The sequence below is a fragment of the Emys orbicularis genome, chromosome 4, assembly GCF_028017835.1.
Source record: "Emys orbicularis isolate rEmyOrb1 chromosome 4, rEmyOrb1.hap1, whole genome shotgun sequence".
Lineage (NCBI taxonomy): Eukaryota > Metazoa > Chordata > Testudines > Emydidae > Emys > Emys orbicularis.
Window position 1 is genome coordinate 129,650,262 of NC_088686.1, and position 16,621 is coordinate 129,666,882.

At 55.2% G+C, this 16,621-nt stretch overlaps 1 protein-coding gene across 1 annotated transcript in view; it reads left to right on the forward strand.

Annotated features, from left to right (window-relative positions):
- The window catches only part of SORT1 (sortilin 1), a 55,516-nt gene extending 42,336 nt beyond the window's left edge, over window positions 1–13,180 (forward strand). Inside the window, exons 19-20 of the mRNA XM_065403388.1 lie at window positions 457–580; window positions 12,101–13,180. Coding sequence (XP_065259460.1) covers window positions 457–580; window positions 12,101–13,180 — 1,204 coding nt within the window. The remainder of the gene's footprint in view (window positions 1–456; window positions 581–12,100) is intronic.
- The last annotated feature ends 3,441 nt before the right edge of the window (window positions 13,181–16,621 follow it).

Below are 16,621 nucleotides of genomic sequence, written 5' to 3' on the forward strand. Positions count from 1 at the left end.
CAGGGCAATTGATTAAGAGTCGGGGTGGGGGTGGGGTGGGGGGGAGAGATCTTGTTCTACTGCTAGCAAAAAGACATTTTTCTTCTATCTTATTCTATCCTTAGGGGCTATAATATTATACCAGGGGCAATGCAAAGTTTCTACATGAGGCTTTGATACAAAGTCTCCATATACCAAGGCTCATCAGTACAAGGTTTCTATATGAGGCTTTGATACAAAGTTTCATGAAAACAGAGGTCACACGTGGGTAGACCCACCACAAGGTTATATGAAGAGGCACAATGTAAATTCCACTGCATAGTACGGGGCATCTTAAAGGCCTGGAAGTCTTCCCCCAGCGCTGGCTGCCGTCCTTCCCAAGCTCCTAGGGCATTAGAAGGTCTTGCTGTTTGACATGCCAGAGGTGCAATAGACAGCGTGGCATGTCCCTGACTCCCGTGTCTGCTCCACCCCCAGGTTCCTGGTCCATCGCTATTCCGTCCTGCAGCAGCACGCAGAGGCGAATGGGGTGGAAGGGGTCGAAGCTCTGGATGCAGCCAGCCCTGCTAATAAAGGGGGCTACCACGACGATTCTGACGAGGTAGGTGATTGGAGGGTGATGCAGATGCAGCAGAGAGCAGCACCTGAGCATGGCATGTCCTCCTCGGTGTCCTGGGGAACCAGGGCTTGAGTTGGACGCTGGAAGGACGGGGTTAAGAACGGCTGCTGCTCCTGTGCAGGGAGGGGACTGAATGTCAGGGCCATCTGAAACTGCCCCTTTGTTTGAGCAGCCCTGGTGGAGTGCAGACCACAGCCACCAGCAAAGGGAGAATAGGGCTGGCGCTGGAGAACCTGCCTCCCACTCAGTGTCATCCCCAAGCTGCAGAAGGCCAGGCTGGTCGGGGCTGAACTGCCGGGGTTGGCCTGCTTGCAGAAGGAAGGCCCTGAGCCGGGCGGGGGAGCAGCTCCATCCGAAGGAGCCTTTGGGGGGCTGGGTGGGCAGGCCAGTGGGTTCTGAATGGGGCAGCTGGTGGGCTGCAAATGTATTCGGGCCTGGAATGTCTTCAGCGGCTTGGAGAACACTTGATCTTGGGTCTCCCACTCAGCCTTGGCGGGGCGGGCTAGTTCCCAAGCGTCTCTGAAAGTCACTCCCACGTGGGCTGAATGGCCTGCGTGAAATAAGTCAGTCCCAGTCCCGTTCCTAGGTGGTCTGTCTGAGAGAATAGTGCAGTGGGCCCCCTGTGCCGGCTGGCTGAGCCCCGGACACTGCCCCCACCCCCATGTACTTAGCCTTCTGGGCCAGGAACCGCATGGTGCATATGAGAAGCTTGCACTGCGGTGGTGCCTGTCCTGTCGATAACAGGACTTCAGTCCTGGGGCTGTTAGGCAGAGGAGTGGGCTTGTGCTGTCCTGGTGGCACCACCATCCTAGCTATCACACAGGCTGAGACCTTCACGTAGTGCTGAGTTCCCAGTGGCCCTGTGGCTTCCTGAGCATGGGGGGACGGCAGCAGGTGTGGTGTCCCGTTCTCTCCCATTCCCGGGGCAGGAGGGGAGTGATCCTGGGCTGGGATATGACCGAGATGGGGGAGGCTCTGGCGCTGTCTGCCTTGAGGGGTGAGCACTTGTGTTCTCTCCTCAGGACCTCCTGGAGTAGGGGCACGTCACTGCTCGCTGGCACTGGACAAGTGGGTTTGGACGCTGCCACAGATCTGCAGAACAGCAAACGCCTCCTCCAGCCCACGTTTCTCCGCAGTGGCTGCCTGACCCCTTTCCGAGGGACTCCACGCTCCTGTCGCTTCCCTTGAGACTGTCCAGAGCCAGCAGCGCTGCTGACCCGGGGAGGATTCAGGGAGCTGCTGCAGCGACCTGGCGGCCCAGAGGCCGGGGAGTGGGGGACGTGGGCGTAATTTAACTTTATTTTAATGAGATTTCTTTCCAGCTGTTTGTTTTTTAAGGAAGACTAAATAGGAAGGTGAAACCAGCATTTCACTGAGCACTAACCATTATGAAGGTGCAATTCACCCTGCTGCAGAGAGAAGGCTCTTAACTCCAGTGTCGCCCCTCTGGGGCTCATCTCTGCCTCAGCATGGCCTCGGCTGGGCGAAGCTGCTGGTGGCGCTGGCCTATCCCCACCACTTCACCTAGCATGGGCAGGCCTCTGGGCTCCCGCCAGGACGGCATGTCGCTTAGCCAGCACCCCGCAGGGCCACAGGCTAAAACGGGGGGGTGGGGGGTGCCTTTGATTTCATCGTAGGAGAAGTGATTGGATGAAACCAGCGCAGCGCGTCAAGTGGAGTTCATCTCTGCGCCAGAAGTAACTGCTGGGACTGGCCCTTGTGGAACCAAAGCACTGAACTGGGAAAGCACCATGTCTGCAAACACCGGCAGCAGTAGCAGGGGAGGGAAAGGGGTTATTTTTAGTTCTAGGAATAAGTGCAACAGAAAACTCGGTAGGAATAAATCTCCCGCTTCTTGGTGTGTTCTTCGGGGTGGTGAGAAGCATGTTCCAGGTGGAAATGTCAGTGCTCTGGCGAAGAGCCCCATGGCTTCGCTTAAGGGGGGCAGAAGAGAGAGGCTCCTAGTTTTCGAACATCCACCTGTTTTCCCCCCCTAAAGCGATAGGAGACCAGCTGCTTGGTAGCTCCTAGAGCTGCTGTTGATGTGGCCAGGATCCTTAGTGCCCCACCCTTCCCAGTGGTAACACCTTTGGGTGTGATGTCGCCTGACAAACTGTAAGCTGCTGCTCTAGGCGCATTTCCACTCCGCTGAGTACACTGCAATGTGTCCATGTCCCTTTTTAAACGTCCAGTTGTCCTCTGCAATAGATGCTGCCCTGCTGATTGCGGAGGGGGTGTCTAGGCCAATGCCTGGCTGGCCTTTGCACTTGGAGGACTGGGTGATAAAAAGTGAATGTACAGAACAGTCTCACAGATATAACTGGCGTTCTTTCTCCAGGGCTGGGTCCCAGCGGGCTGCCATTCGGCCGGTGCGTTGTTAGGCACCAGCGTAGGCCAAGATGCAAGGAACACAGTTCAACCCCAGGCACGCGGGAGACAGGAGTCTCAAGAACTGGTATTTTTCAAACTTGGCTTATTTGATCTGAGCCGGCTTGCCTGGAATTGTACATCTCACTGTCCCATTAGCAGCTTCCCCTTGACTTAACTCTTCTTTGACACTTTAAACCCATTTATTGCGACTCTTAACGTTGCTAAGTCCCAGCCTTGTCAGGGCTCAGCGTTGCAGCACCAGCTGACTTAGGAGCATAATGTCATTTTCAAGAGTGCTTGGGCTCTGTCTACACTGCCGGGGTTAGCGGAACTCGAGCCTGCAGACGTAGGGCTTGAGCGACTATGCTCATCTGTAACCCTAGGTTCGGAAGTCTTGAACCCTGAACTTTGGCCCATAGGATTGTGGGTGCTTTCTGCAGACTCCCAGAGTGCGAGCCCAGTGGGGCTGCGTCTACACTGCAAAGCAATAGGGCTTGAACCCTGGGTCCCGTCTTGACTCAGGCTCATATGCTCCACCCCGTGGGATCCTGGATCGCTGGGTCCAAACCCTGCGTTAGTATGATTTGTGTGTAGACGAAGGGGGGGGTTAGGCTTGAGCCTGAGTTTGAACCCTGGGCTTACATTGCAGTGTAGATATACCCTTAGGCTCCTGAGTCTCACTGAAAGACACTAGGACTTAGGCTCCTAAGTCAGTTAAGTGTTGCAACAAGGAGTGGAGCAGCCCTTAAATACCTTCACAAAAATCTGGCTCTAGCTTTCCTTTAAAAATGTACAGGAAGAGCCATGCTGTTCCTGTGGCCACTAGAAGGCGCAGTTTCCCCAGATACAGCTGGAAGGCTGCTTTCCGAAGCTGCGCTGTTTTGGAGTAGCCTATTGCAAGGGAGCGAATGTGATCTGGCTAAGATAGAGGCTGCTCGGTGGTGAAGGCAGATCTGGGTGCCTTTTCCTGGGCAACACACTGCCAAACTCTACCCTTGTCCCCCCAGTATCCAGCAGGTGTTTACGCAGCTGGTCGTGTAGAATAGGAATGAAGTAGCTTAGCCTGTTTGCCTGGAGAGTTTCTGGCTCCCAGACTTGGTTTAGCAACATTTCTTTTTAAAGAATGAGCTTTTGAGGAGCTTTCCTTTAGAATTTGACTAGCAACCAAATAGCCGCAGCTGGCCAAAGCGCCAGGAGAAGCTCCGGGTCCACGTTCCTCACCAGCTGGGACCAGAGGCTGAAGAATAAATGAAAGGCGGCTGCTCTGTCTCTGGGAGTCTCCTGCAGACTGTCTCAAGCACTGCACAGCACAGCCATCTGGGGCAGAATCAGACGTCCACGGCTCTTAATCCTAGAGCGGTCGCTGGAGCTCCAGGCACCAGCCTGCGATGGGAAACAGCAGCAGAGCATTTGGGGGATGGGACGGTCAGATGCATGAATGTAAAACTGGCTACGCATTCTTATGCTCTTGAGACCAGCCTGTTCTGAAGGCGCATCCTCGTTTACAGGCTGTCGAGGAAGCTGGTAAACACTGTGGGTCTCTTTTGCACACCCCCTGCCCCATTTCCTGCCCCCAAACCCAGCAGCCTTGATGTTCGCTATGCACGCGGTAGAGCATCTGCCCCCCAGGAAGCTCGCACGCCAAGGGGGTCAACGGATCCCTGGGGAGAGACAAATGTCATTGTTCTGGTGGGCGACGGTGCATTTCCCCATGGGCCTGGGCCATGCAACGGCAGCCCTCCTCTCCGTGAGCAAAGCACGCTGATGCTGCTGCATCCCGGTCCCTGCTGAATGGTGGCTGCCTGAGCACTGGGCTGGGGCGGCTGTCGCGTGGCATTGAGCACCAATGCTGCCCCAATACCCTTGGCTTACCAGCGTGGCTGCAGGGCAGATCAACAGAGGGATGCTGTGCCAGGTGCCCTGCCTGGGATATGTCACCACGTAACTAAAGCCAGAGCCCCTGCCCTGCCATGTAGAGTATCTGCGGGGTCCAAGCCAAGGGCAGGTCCAGGGGACGGGATGAAGGGGTGTGGCTGGGGTATAACTGTACTAGAGAGACAAGGGGGGGAGGGGATCTTTTATTGGACCAGCGTCTGTTGGTGAGAGAAGTCAGGACTAGGGAATGACTTTGTACTGGGATTTTTCTGTATATTTGCAATATTTGGGTTAGAAATAAAAACCAAATGGACTTTGTGTTACCTGCTCTGTGGGCTGCCTCACTGTGCGAGCGGGAGGGGTTGGCTCCTGCTAGACTCCTCTAAAGCGCCCTCTCCCACCTGGCCCAGTGACAGGCCTTAGCAGACCCCTGGGCACTGTAACAAACACGAGGTGCTTTCTCCCGGGCCCAGCTCCCCCACCAGTTTCTGAACGTGCCTAGCCACCATAACCAGGGGCGGCTCTAGCTTTTTTGCCGCCCCAAGCACGGCAGGCAGGCTGCCTTTGGCGGCATGTCTGCGGGAAGTCCCCAGTCCCGCGGATTCAGCGGCATGCCTGCAGGAGGTCCGCCGGTCCCGCGGCTTCGGCGTACCCACCGCCGAATTGCTGCCGAATCCACGGGACCGGTGTGACGACACACACCGGCGGACCTCCCACAGGCATGGTGCCGAAGGCTGCCTGACTGCTGCCCTCGCAGGGACCAGCAGGGCGCCCCCCACGGCTTGCCACCCCAGGCACGCGCTTGGAGCGCTGGTGCCTGGAGCCGCCACTGACCGTAACACACTGTAGGGGCGGGGTCAAGGGATAGCAGCACAATCAATCTGTTTAGCCATGTGCCCCTCTTAATGGCTCCAGTAAGTCTGTTATTCGGGTGGCCACTTCCCCTGCTTAATGCACTTGTCTGGGAACGCACTGATGTCAGTAAAATGTACAGTCGATTAGTCCCATTGAATCTCCATCTTACCAGTGGCAGGAAAACTCCCCTCCCTTTGCTCACATGATCCTTCTGCCCTGCAGAGAGAGGCAGGCTTCCATGTCTGGCATCCGTAAGGGGAGCTGCATGAAAGCAGTGTGGGCTTGCCCTTGGGGCGGGCAGCCTGGGAGCAGCAGGACATTTGGGGTGCTGTGCCGTGGGCCAAGGCCACTAGTGCTGGAGGCCTTGGGGGATTGTTGGGAGTCTGATCAGGGCTCAGACCAAAGCAGGTGGCTATTGGGTGAGTGTAGAGGCCAGAACTGATCCATCCCACCCCTCCCCTTCCAGGGTCTAACTCAGGAGCCCACAGCACGACTCCCCAGGGCGGTTTGTCCCTAGGCACCTCCCCAGGGCTTTTGAAAGGAAAAGCTACTTTAGTGCTTTGAAAACCTATTGACAGAACGGTTCAGTGTGTAGCCACTGTACAAACCACGGCCCCCGTGTGCTGTAGAAAGCCAGTTCCATAACAGGCGTGGTCAGCATGCAAACCGGCGTGCTCTGCCGCTGAGCTGCCGTTTGTTATTGTCACGCCTAGGAGACCTGCTCCTGGGTGGGATCCCCCCGTGGTAGGTGAACAAAAAGACTGTCCCTGCCCTAAGGCACTGATGATCCTGTACTGTGTGCACTAGATACCTACGGGCTCTTTTAGAACCTGTTTGTATTGTGGTAGCTGCCTGGGATATGTCCACACTGTGGCTGGGCACAAGCCTCCCAGCCCGGGTAGGCAGACTAGTGCTAGCAGGCAGTGGCGGAGGCCAGCCCCCTGGATCTGAGCTCCGGGAGAGATGGAGCAGGACCCCATTGTGCTAGGTGCTGTACAAATGTTACCAATCTGGTTCTTGTTTTCTCAGCGTTCATTGAGCTGCTCTGGCACCCAGCGAGGCTGGGGATGTAGGCTCCCAGCACGCGCTTTAGGAAGAACAGCCTTGCGAGGCTTGGGAACTCAGTGACTCTTCTGGCCAGTGCTATCTAGGGAAACGATCCCTGTAATTCAGGGTCTCTAACTGAGCACCCCAGAGCCTAGCAGGATCGAGGGGTTCCCAGCTGAAGTTAACATCAAATGGGAAAGAAGACGTAACTTCTTGAGGGTGATTAACTGCAGGAGCAGCGTAGGCAGGGATGGGGTCACTGGGAGCATTGCTGGAGTCTGTAAACGGGGGGGAGAAACTAGTTCAACAAGTCACTAGGCTGCTCAAGGATCCTGTCTGTAGGGAAGAACAATTGCCTCCAGTGCAGGAGCGGCTGGGTGACTGGCTCTGGCTCTGGCTCTGGCTCTGGCCTGGGCCATGCAGGAGGTCAGACCGGCCCATCAGCATAGTCCCTGCTGGCCTTAATTCAGTGAGAATTAGGCCTTGCATTGGACAGAGAGACTTCAAAGCCAGGTGCTTAGCTCCTGCTGATGTAACCACAGCGCTTGCTTATCAGACCTTGCCATCTACATTACTTTGACACAGACTTCGCACCGGCAGTGGGATCGGGCGTGTTCTGCTCTGTGCATCCCCATCCCAGCCGGTCTCTCTGCTGCCTCGTGCCCTGTTGGGCGGTACTATGATTGGGAACAGCCGGGGCAGCACTCTAGGCTGGTGTTTGTTCCATTCTCGGCTGCAAGTTGTGCCGTCCTACTGGCAATTGGCGTGGGGTGGGCAGCAAGATCCTTGCAATCAATTCCCCGCCCTCCTCACAGCTGCTCCCGGGCTCTGCACACCCAGAAATCAATCTGAGCAGCCTGGACTTGTGAAAACGCTTCCCCTGAGCCAGGCAGTAGAGTAACACCTTTCCCAACATGAGGCTGCTCGGCTTTCCCTGGCTGTGGAGGTGAGAGCTTTTAATAAGCACTGTGGGGCCTCTTGCTGATCCATGCTAACAATGGACGGTGTTTGGAGGCTTTAATGATGTCTTTAGGGCCTTGGTGAACGCAAACACCAGCTTAATGAACCAGACGGTCTGCCAGTAAATCTTTCTGGCTGGAATTAGCAGATTGAACCAGTGACACCTGCTCTCAGGAGGGAAGGGGGAGGAGTGTGGGGTGGAAAGCAGCCCGGAAGAAAGGTGGTGTTTGAGGATTCAGGGATGTGATTGTTTGGTGGTGGGGGACCCTGCCACGTTTCTGAGTGTCTTTCTCCGCCACACGCCGTTTGAACCAACAGAGCCTCAGACTGGGGCTTTGGCAGGTAAAGGCAAAAATTAGCTCCTGCGGGCAAAACCTATGTGCACTTCCAGCCCTGCTGTTGGTGCAGTTCAATGAGCAAGTGCCAGGCGCTCTGTTACTGGAACAGAGATGTGACCACACGCCCTGGTCCGCAGGAGCCTGCGCTGCGCGGCTGCTCTTTGTGATGGAGGGAGGCAGCCTCCAAGCTCTCCCTGCTCAGGCTGTGGTTATTTTAAACTTAGAAATATCAAATCTTGTCCCTGCTCCTGCGGGAGATCTGCTTGGAGGAGGAGAAAACTGGAGCTCAGCATCTTCAGGTCTCCACTGAAGGGGGATGCTGAATCCTTTATAAAGCGCTTTCTTCCCAGGTGGCCGGAGTTTGGATTGAACACTGTTAATACTGGAGTGTTAAACAGCCTGATTAAAAATCCCGTCTCTCCACTGCTCTGGCTCTAGCCCCATGCAATGTCCTAATCTTGCTAGTTCTCCCGTTCTCTGAGGGGTCCTCCAGCAAAACAATAGGGGAGAAAGTGATCAGATTGATTGATTTGTTCTGTTTTTAGTGTGTTAAAAAAGCAGGAATAACCTTTCCCTTCACGTAATAAAGTTGCTCTTTATACATAAGAAAGAAGTGCAAAAAAAAAAATAATGCTGCCATTTAACACAAAAGAACTTCTCACCGTTGTGGTAGCAGCAGGGGTGAATCCGGAGTCAGCAGTCCTGGCTCCCATTCCTGGCACTGGGAGAGGAGTATGGTCTAGTGGTTGGATCAGGGAAAATGGGAGTTTAGACTGCTGGGTTCTGCCCTGACTCATTGTGTGAACTTGGGGAAATTAACTTCCCCTTTGTCTCCATTTCCCCATCTTTAAGAGGGGAATGTTGAGGTGGTTTGTATTTATAAAATACTTTGAGAGTGAGACCTGCAGGTGGAGAGCTCTACAGAAGGGCAAAGTATGTGAAATAACTTCCAAAAGTACACATAATGGACCTGTAAAAGCCAGTGTTGTGACGACAGGACAAACACCCACCAGCCATGGACTTACCAGGACTTCAGTATGCCAACATGGACCATTATTAGTTAGTCACCTGACTGAGCCCAGTTCTTGCATCAGATTTTTGAGTTGCACGTCCCTGCGTGAAAGCGAAGCCATTAGAAATCCCTGCTCTTCCTTTAAATAGGCTAAGCTCTGTCCTGATCCCGTATGGAAATAGTTGGGCCTAGTTCCCATCTGGGCCAAGCAGGTGGAGCTGGTGTGAAGTCAATGGAATTGTAGCTGCTTAGGCCAGGTTTCTCTCAAATTCCCTCGTGTTAGAGTTTGGATTCAGCGCCTGCTGGGTCCCGTTGAAGGGCAGTGATCTGCTAGAGCAAACATTTATAAATCTGCACCTGCAGTAAAGGCTTTGGTTTCTTTGGCTCCCGGCACATTATGGCTTCACATTTGGAAAGGAGCGGGTCTGTTCAGTCTGAACGAGCTTCCTTCTACAGCAGGGAAAATAACAGAGCAAGAAAGAACCAAGGGAAAGTCACAGAATACCAGCGTTGGAAGGGACCTCAGGAGGTCATCTAGTCCAACCCCCTGCTCAAAGCAGGACCAAGCCCCAGACAGATTTTTGCCACAGATCCCTAAATGGCCCTCTTAAGGATTGAGCTCACAACCCTGGGTTTAGCAGGCCAATGCTCAAACCACTGAGCTATCCCTCCCCCTGTAAGTCTTTGGGGTGAGCGCAGTGTGTGAGACTCGTTCTGTAAGACAGCTGCCTCACAGCACTGCTCCAGGCAAGCTCGCTGTATCAAAGCCCAGGATGCAGACCACAGTTGTGGTAGTCAGAGCACTGAGTAAATAACTGACGTTTTGGTTCAGTGGCCAAAATTATAATAATAATAATAATAATAATAATTAATAATTAATAATAAATAAATAAATTGGGGGGTGTGAAACTATTCCCCAGATTTGCCCTGGATTTATGAAAAATACATTTTTAGCAATATTTCTGTTCACTGAAAATTTGATACCCAGCTTCACTGTGTACCTCATGTAGTTCCTTCCCCGTCAGCCCCCATGGTGCCCCTGTGTCCTCTGGAACAGCGAGTGCTGTGAGTCGGGCTGGACTGGGGGTTCCAATCTCGATCCAAACTGCCCAGAAGCTCAGCGGTGGCTGGATCCAGGGGGTCGATTTCAGCTGCTTCTTGGTTATTTGGAACAAGTGGCAGAAGTAGGCAGAGTCCCCTTGCTCACCCCAGTTCGCAGGTGGTTTCTCCGCCAGGCTGACTGACGGCCGTCTGTGCCTTGTGGCTGATCTCTGCACTGGAGCAGGTTGCCTGTTTGCTCAGCCAGAGGGACTGTGATGGGCAGCCCTGGGCAGAGCAGGGGTGTTGCTGCCTCCTGAGATTTTTCTGGCTGGAGTTTATAAATTGTCTCTCATTAGTCAGCAGGGGTTTGCTTGGGAAAGTGACAAGGTCAAGACAAGAGCAGCTGCCTGGGACTGCAGCTTCATCCAGCTGTTCCCTGCAAGGGGCACCCACACCCACTGGAGAGGTGAGTCCTTTTGGCTTGGACACGCCACGGGCTCCCAGCTTACAGGCCAGGGAGCCGGGAACCTCTCTGCACTGCAGAAGGAGACGCACCCAGAGGAGCGGGTTCGTAGAGCTGCGTTTTGAATACAGGAAGGACGGGATGTGTTGGGAACTCAGACATCGGGCCTGCTCCTGTGCCCCGGAAGTTCAGTTCCTGACTTCGGTGGGAGCAGGATCGGGCCCATCGGGCGAGTCCAATGTGTAGTGGAGGATAATGGGTGCCCGGATTCGTGTAAAGCGTGATTCCAGTGAAACTTGGGGGAATCTTCCCAGTGACCAAACGAGAAGCTACCATCTAACTAGAGCGTTTCCTGTGCTGCAGCGTCAGTTCCTAACTCACTGGCCGAACCAACCCCCCGTCCTGAGGGAAGTTTCCTGCTCCCCCCTCTGTCGCTCTCTCTGGGTGAGCAAACAGCCTGCCCGTGAGAGGGTGCTGGAGTTCGGGGAGCCTGTCTGCCCTTCAGAAACAGCCACGCCCAAGGCAGTCACGCGTGGAGGTTAGCTGGGAGAAATAACCACTAACCCCAACAACAGGGTTGGTGTTGGACAAGGCCCCAGGCAAACTGGCCCTGCTCCAAATTGCTTGCTAGGTGCTTTACCGAGCGCAGCAGGACCTGAGGCGCTCTGGCCTCCTGGACACCCAGCTAGAGCCTGTGTCCCTCAGCCGTGGACACTGGGCTCCTCCACATTCTCCCACCTTCCTGCCATGCTTTGAGTATTTTATTCTCCAGCAGTGCCTGGCTCTCCTGAGGCCACTCCCCGACCCCCCAGTACGTTTCTCTAGTGGTGCGGTCAGACTCACTCTAATTAAATCTGCCTCTTTGAAATGATCCGGCTGCCCCTGCCTTTACTGGGCTCTTAGTGCTACGAATCCACCACTGGCCTTGAACTACAGCTCCCGGCGTGTCAGCTGAGGCTGTCTTGCTCACTAGCTAAGCAGGAGGCTGGGACGCCTGGGTTCTGTTCCCTGAGCAGTCACAGATCCCTGCTAGAGAAACCTCTGGGGGGTTAGTATTTGCTCTAGCATCCTATAGGGCTTTCCCGTCAGGGAGCTCTGTGCCTGGATTTCTAGTGGTTTTGTCCCCAGGAAGCTGGAAGTTTTGTTTCTGGGGGTCAGAATTTCTCAGGCTGCCCCGTGAATTTGTTACTCATCCCGCTTCCACGCACCAAACCTCCGTATTTTCCTCTTGGGGAGCCGTGCTTCTGACCGTTCTCCGAGGGCTGTACCCTTAGCACTGATGCTTTCTCTGAGGCCTGGTCTACACTACAGACATATAGCGGTATAACCACATTGCTCAGGGGTGTGAAAAATCCCCCCCCCCGAGCGATAGTTATACTGACCTCACCCCGGTGTAGACAGCTCCCTGTCAACGGGAGAGTAGCAGCGTCTTCACGAACGTGCTACAGCAGCGCAGCTGCACCAGTGCCGCCGCTGCGCTGTCCGTGAAGACAAGCCCGTAGGTGCTGAATGCCAAGCTAACTTTGCCCTTTGATTTCCAGAACAGAGCGACAGGGCCAGCTGCAGCCGAGCTCTGCTTGACAAGGCACGTCAGCGTTGCTATGACCTCCAACTCCAGTGCAGGGAACAGCTCCAGCTCTGTGCTGAGTGACCTCTTCCTCCTCCAATCCAGGAGGCTCTTTGCTTCCATCTACTTTCTCATTTTCCTGCTGGGTGTGCCTGGGAATGTCCTGCTGCTCCTGGTCCTGATCCCAGACCTTCTGAGGACTGGTGCCAGCCACGTCTCCCGCCTGACCGGGCCCCTGCTGGTCAATATTGCTCTCCTGGACCTCCTCTTCTTCCTCTACGTCGTCCCGGTGATGTTCGGCAACGTGCTCTTCAAGGGCTGGCCCTTGGGCTACGTGGTGTGCGTCACCTACAACAGCCTGTCCCTCTCCATCATCTTTGCCGATTTCTACAGCCTGCTGGCAGTCTCCCTGCTGCGCTACGTGGCGGTGACCCACCCTACGCACACCATGGCTGTGTCCCAGAGGCTCATCGCCTGGGCTTGCGTGTTTATATGGGCGCTTGGCTTCCTCTTCTCCATCCCCTTGTGGATTCACTACACAACGGTGGAGGTGGAGGGGGAGACGTACTGCGTGAACCAAATGCCCAAGCAGCAGTTGGCTCTTTACTTCAGGCTCCTGGGGGGCTTGGCGTTCCTCCCCCCCATGCTACTGATGATCCTCTGCTACTCCAGTATCATCTTCACCCTGTGGGTTAGGAGGGGGCTGGCCGTCCACACGGCCTCCAGTCTCCAGGTTAACAGGCGTGCCACGGTCATGGCTCTGGTCACCGTGGTGACCTTTGTGGTTATGTGGGTCCCCTACTGGCTGGTGGTTTTCCTCACGAAGGATGATGAGTTGCTCACCACAGGCCCCATGTACTTGGCGTCCAACCTGACCACCTTGCTGGCCTACGCCAACCGCTGCGTCAATCCCATCATCTGCTTCAGCCTCTCCAGCCAGTATCAGGCCGGGCTGAGGAAGCTCGTGAGGCGGACAGGGTGCTGCCTCGAGCCAAGGTGCTCCACGGACACGGTCAGGATGGAAGTTGCGGCTGGCGAGGGAGGAGCGCTGTAGGGGCTGATGGGGCTGGGCGGAGCTGGGATGAGGAAGGCATGGAGCAGGTCTGATGCTCTCCATCCTAGCTACGTGTGACCATGCCCATTCCGGGCTGCTCCTGGTCCCTTTCCCATGTGCCTGGGCCGCATGTAGAGGGGCTGAGCTGGGCCTCATCACTCAAGCATGAGCCTCTATTGCCTGTAGAGCAAGAGGCCCCAAGTTCAGTCCCCATGGCTGGTGGGTGTGTAATATTGCATATGCCAGATTAGCTCTTCAGCCCCTGTCCCGGGGCCGGGGCACCCCAGACTGGGCCATTCCCAAACGGCGCCGTAGACACCCAGCCTCCCAGACGTGGTGAAGAAGCCAGCAGGGCGGGCAGCCTGACTGGCTGAGAACCAAGCGCATCCTATTGCGTGGGGTAAGCTGCTGCTTCAACCTTGCTTGGCTGTCTTGGTTCTAGACAGGAAGCTCCATGGGGCCGCAGCTGTGATATTGTCACAGGTTTGTGCATCCCCAGGCATGCTGGGCCCAGCCCGGCTCGACCAGAGGAGAGGGGCTGGATGCAGCAATAGGCGATGGGCTCTCTGGGCTGCGCGCTGCATAGGGTGACCACACAACAAGTGTGAAAAATCAGGACCGTAGTGGGGGGTAATAGCTTATATAAGAAAAAAAACCCAAAATCGGGACTGTCGCTATAAAATCGGGACATCTGGTCACCCTAGCGCTGCAGGAGCTCAGCCGCTGATTGTCACAGTCCCGTCAGGCCTTAAAATCTGATTCTTTAGGTGTTGTTGCAACATGACGTTAGCAATAAATCAGGGGCCTGGCCCTACCCTCACAGGGAGGGGCTGTATCATCTGGTCCTTATCACGTGTTACGATACCGCCCAGGAGTCCCGTGTTCCAGGCACGGTACGAGTGCAGAACACACCGTCAGCTCTTTGGGGCAGGCGCTAGCGAGGTAAACTAGGAGCTCCCCCAGCCTGCCCCTCCCCTCACCCACTTCGCTCCGCCTTGACAAGAATTTTGGTCTCTGTTATGTGCCCCTAATACTTTAGCAGCTTCATTACAAAATGTGAATAAAAACGAGTGAGTGACAAGAACGTTCCCTTGTCCAGTTCGTTGGGCAGGTGGGGTGACGCTGGGTTGCTGGAGGCCAACGGGCAGAGCTCTGCGAGAAGTATCAGCCACAGGGGACCTGGCCTCTGTCTGTTTGATAACTCTTGGGTAGCGTCGGTGGATTGCTTTCAATATCAGTTACAGGGGTAGATTAGTGTTAATTTATTATAGTCGCACCCACCAGCCCCACTTGAGATCAAGACCCCAGTGTGCAAGGTGCTGTACGTATGTGCACACATAGCTTTGTCTACTCCAATGTTTGTGATTTAGGTCTACCAGTGTAGTTAGATCTACACCCCCAGCCGTGGATATAGTCAGAGCAGGAGAAAGGTGGCTATGCCAGTAGAACTATTTCTCTAAGGCAGCGGTTCTCAAACGGTGGGTTGGGACCCGGTTTTAATGGGGTCACCAGGGCTGGTTTAGATTTTCTGGGGCCCGGAGCCAAAGCTGAAGCTCAAGCCCCTTTGACCAAGGGCTTCAGGCCTGGGCGGTGGGACCATAGGCGCCGAGTCCTTGGGTGCTCCAGGGCTGGTGAGAAAAATTAGCGGGTGCTTAGCACCCACCGGCAGCCAAGCTCCCCCCTCCCCTGCCCCCCAGCACCTCTCACCTGTCAGCGGCCCTGCTGACCAACTCCTCCCCCTCCCTCCCAGTGCCTCCCACCCACCACGACCAGCTGTTTGGCGGCATGTACAACACTCCAGGAGGGAGGGGAAGGAGCGGGGACGGGGTGTGCTCGGGGGAGTAGGTGAGTAAGGGGCGGGGGCAGGGGTGTGGGGTGGGAGTGGGGCAGGGGCAGGGGTGGGAAGAGGCAGGGCGGGGTTTGGGGGCAGGGGTGGAGTGCGGGTGGTGTCTGGGAGTTGAGCACCCCCCAGCTAGAGGGAAAGTCGGCACCTATGGGTGGGGCTCAGGTTACAGGTCCCCTGCCTGGGGCTGAAGCCTGTGGGCTTTGGCGCTCCCCCCCCGGGGTGGCAGGGCTTGGGTGGGCTGAAGCTTCAGTCTCTCCTCCTGGGGCGATGTAGTAATTTTGGTTGTCAGAAGGGGGTTGGGGTGCACTGACGTTTGGGAATAAGCTGTATCAGCTCTCTCCTCTCGGCTGGGGTACAGCAACCCGCCACACCTGGGCAGGAAGCCTTTAGTGCTGATGAAACTCCAGTTAGTCCAGAACGGTGCAGCACGTCTCCTCAGCACCACGGGCTCCCGTGAGCACATCTCACCCATCCTACATTCTCTACCCCGGCGTCCCAGAGAACAGGCCTCTGCATGGGGCTCCGTGGCCTGGGCCCAGGTAGCTGTAAGAACCTGAACTCTGTCGATTAGAAGATCACAATGGTCCTGTCTGGCTCTGCTGCTCCGGCCCAGTGCAATGCTCCGCAGTCCGGCAAAGGGGTTTGTGGGGCTGGTGCCCTGTGATATGTGGGACAGAATGGACCATCTGGTGGTTCTCTCTGGCCTTAAACTTGAATCTGTCTCTCTGCAGGAGACACAATTTCCTCAGAGGCCGGTCCCAGGCTGTGGAACGAACCCCCAGGAGCGAAGGGCCATCCCAAACCTCCCCACCTTCTGATCCAAGTGTGAGGCACAGTTCTCTGACCTGCCACCTCTGCTCTAGTTTTATGTTAATGTGGCTATTTAAAAACAGAATACCCCCCTCCTAAAATCCCCCCAAAACATGACCCCACAGCATGTGCTGCCCCAGGGGGCGGATCAGAGAGTGAACTGTGTGACAGATGTTGGCCACGTTGCTTAGTGCACAGCTGGAAGATGCTCAGAAACTCTAGTGATGAGCATGGTATGAGAACTAGCATAAAACAGAATATCCTGATAAAAGGCAGCTCTGTGCCATTTAACTGTATATAGCCGCCAGCCAAACTGGTGCTATTGGTACAAAGTCTGCAGGTGGGGCAGGCCCTGGTATGAGAGACAGGCCCTGCCCCAAAGTGTGTATGGCATAAATCAGTGAGATAGGTCAGTTCTACATGGCAGCGTTTTGTCAGCATAGCTGTGGGTCAGGACTGTGAAAACATCATGCCCCCTAAGTGACATACCTGCACTGGCAAAATCCCCATATAGACACAGCGTATACCAGCTTATACCTTTGGACAGGCTAGCTTATGTCGTTTGGAGAGGTAGTGTAATTATACTGGCAAAAGAACTCCTGCGCTAGCATACACTGCATCTTTGTTAGGGTGTCATTATGTACCAGCAAAGTCTTTATAGACTAGTTCAGAGCATGAGAGGGGAAACTGAGGTACAGGTGGGGGTGTGACTTGCCCAAAGTCATCCAGCAGGCCCACGACAGATCCAGGAAGAGACCCCAGGTTTCTTGACCTAGGTGCCATGC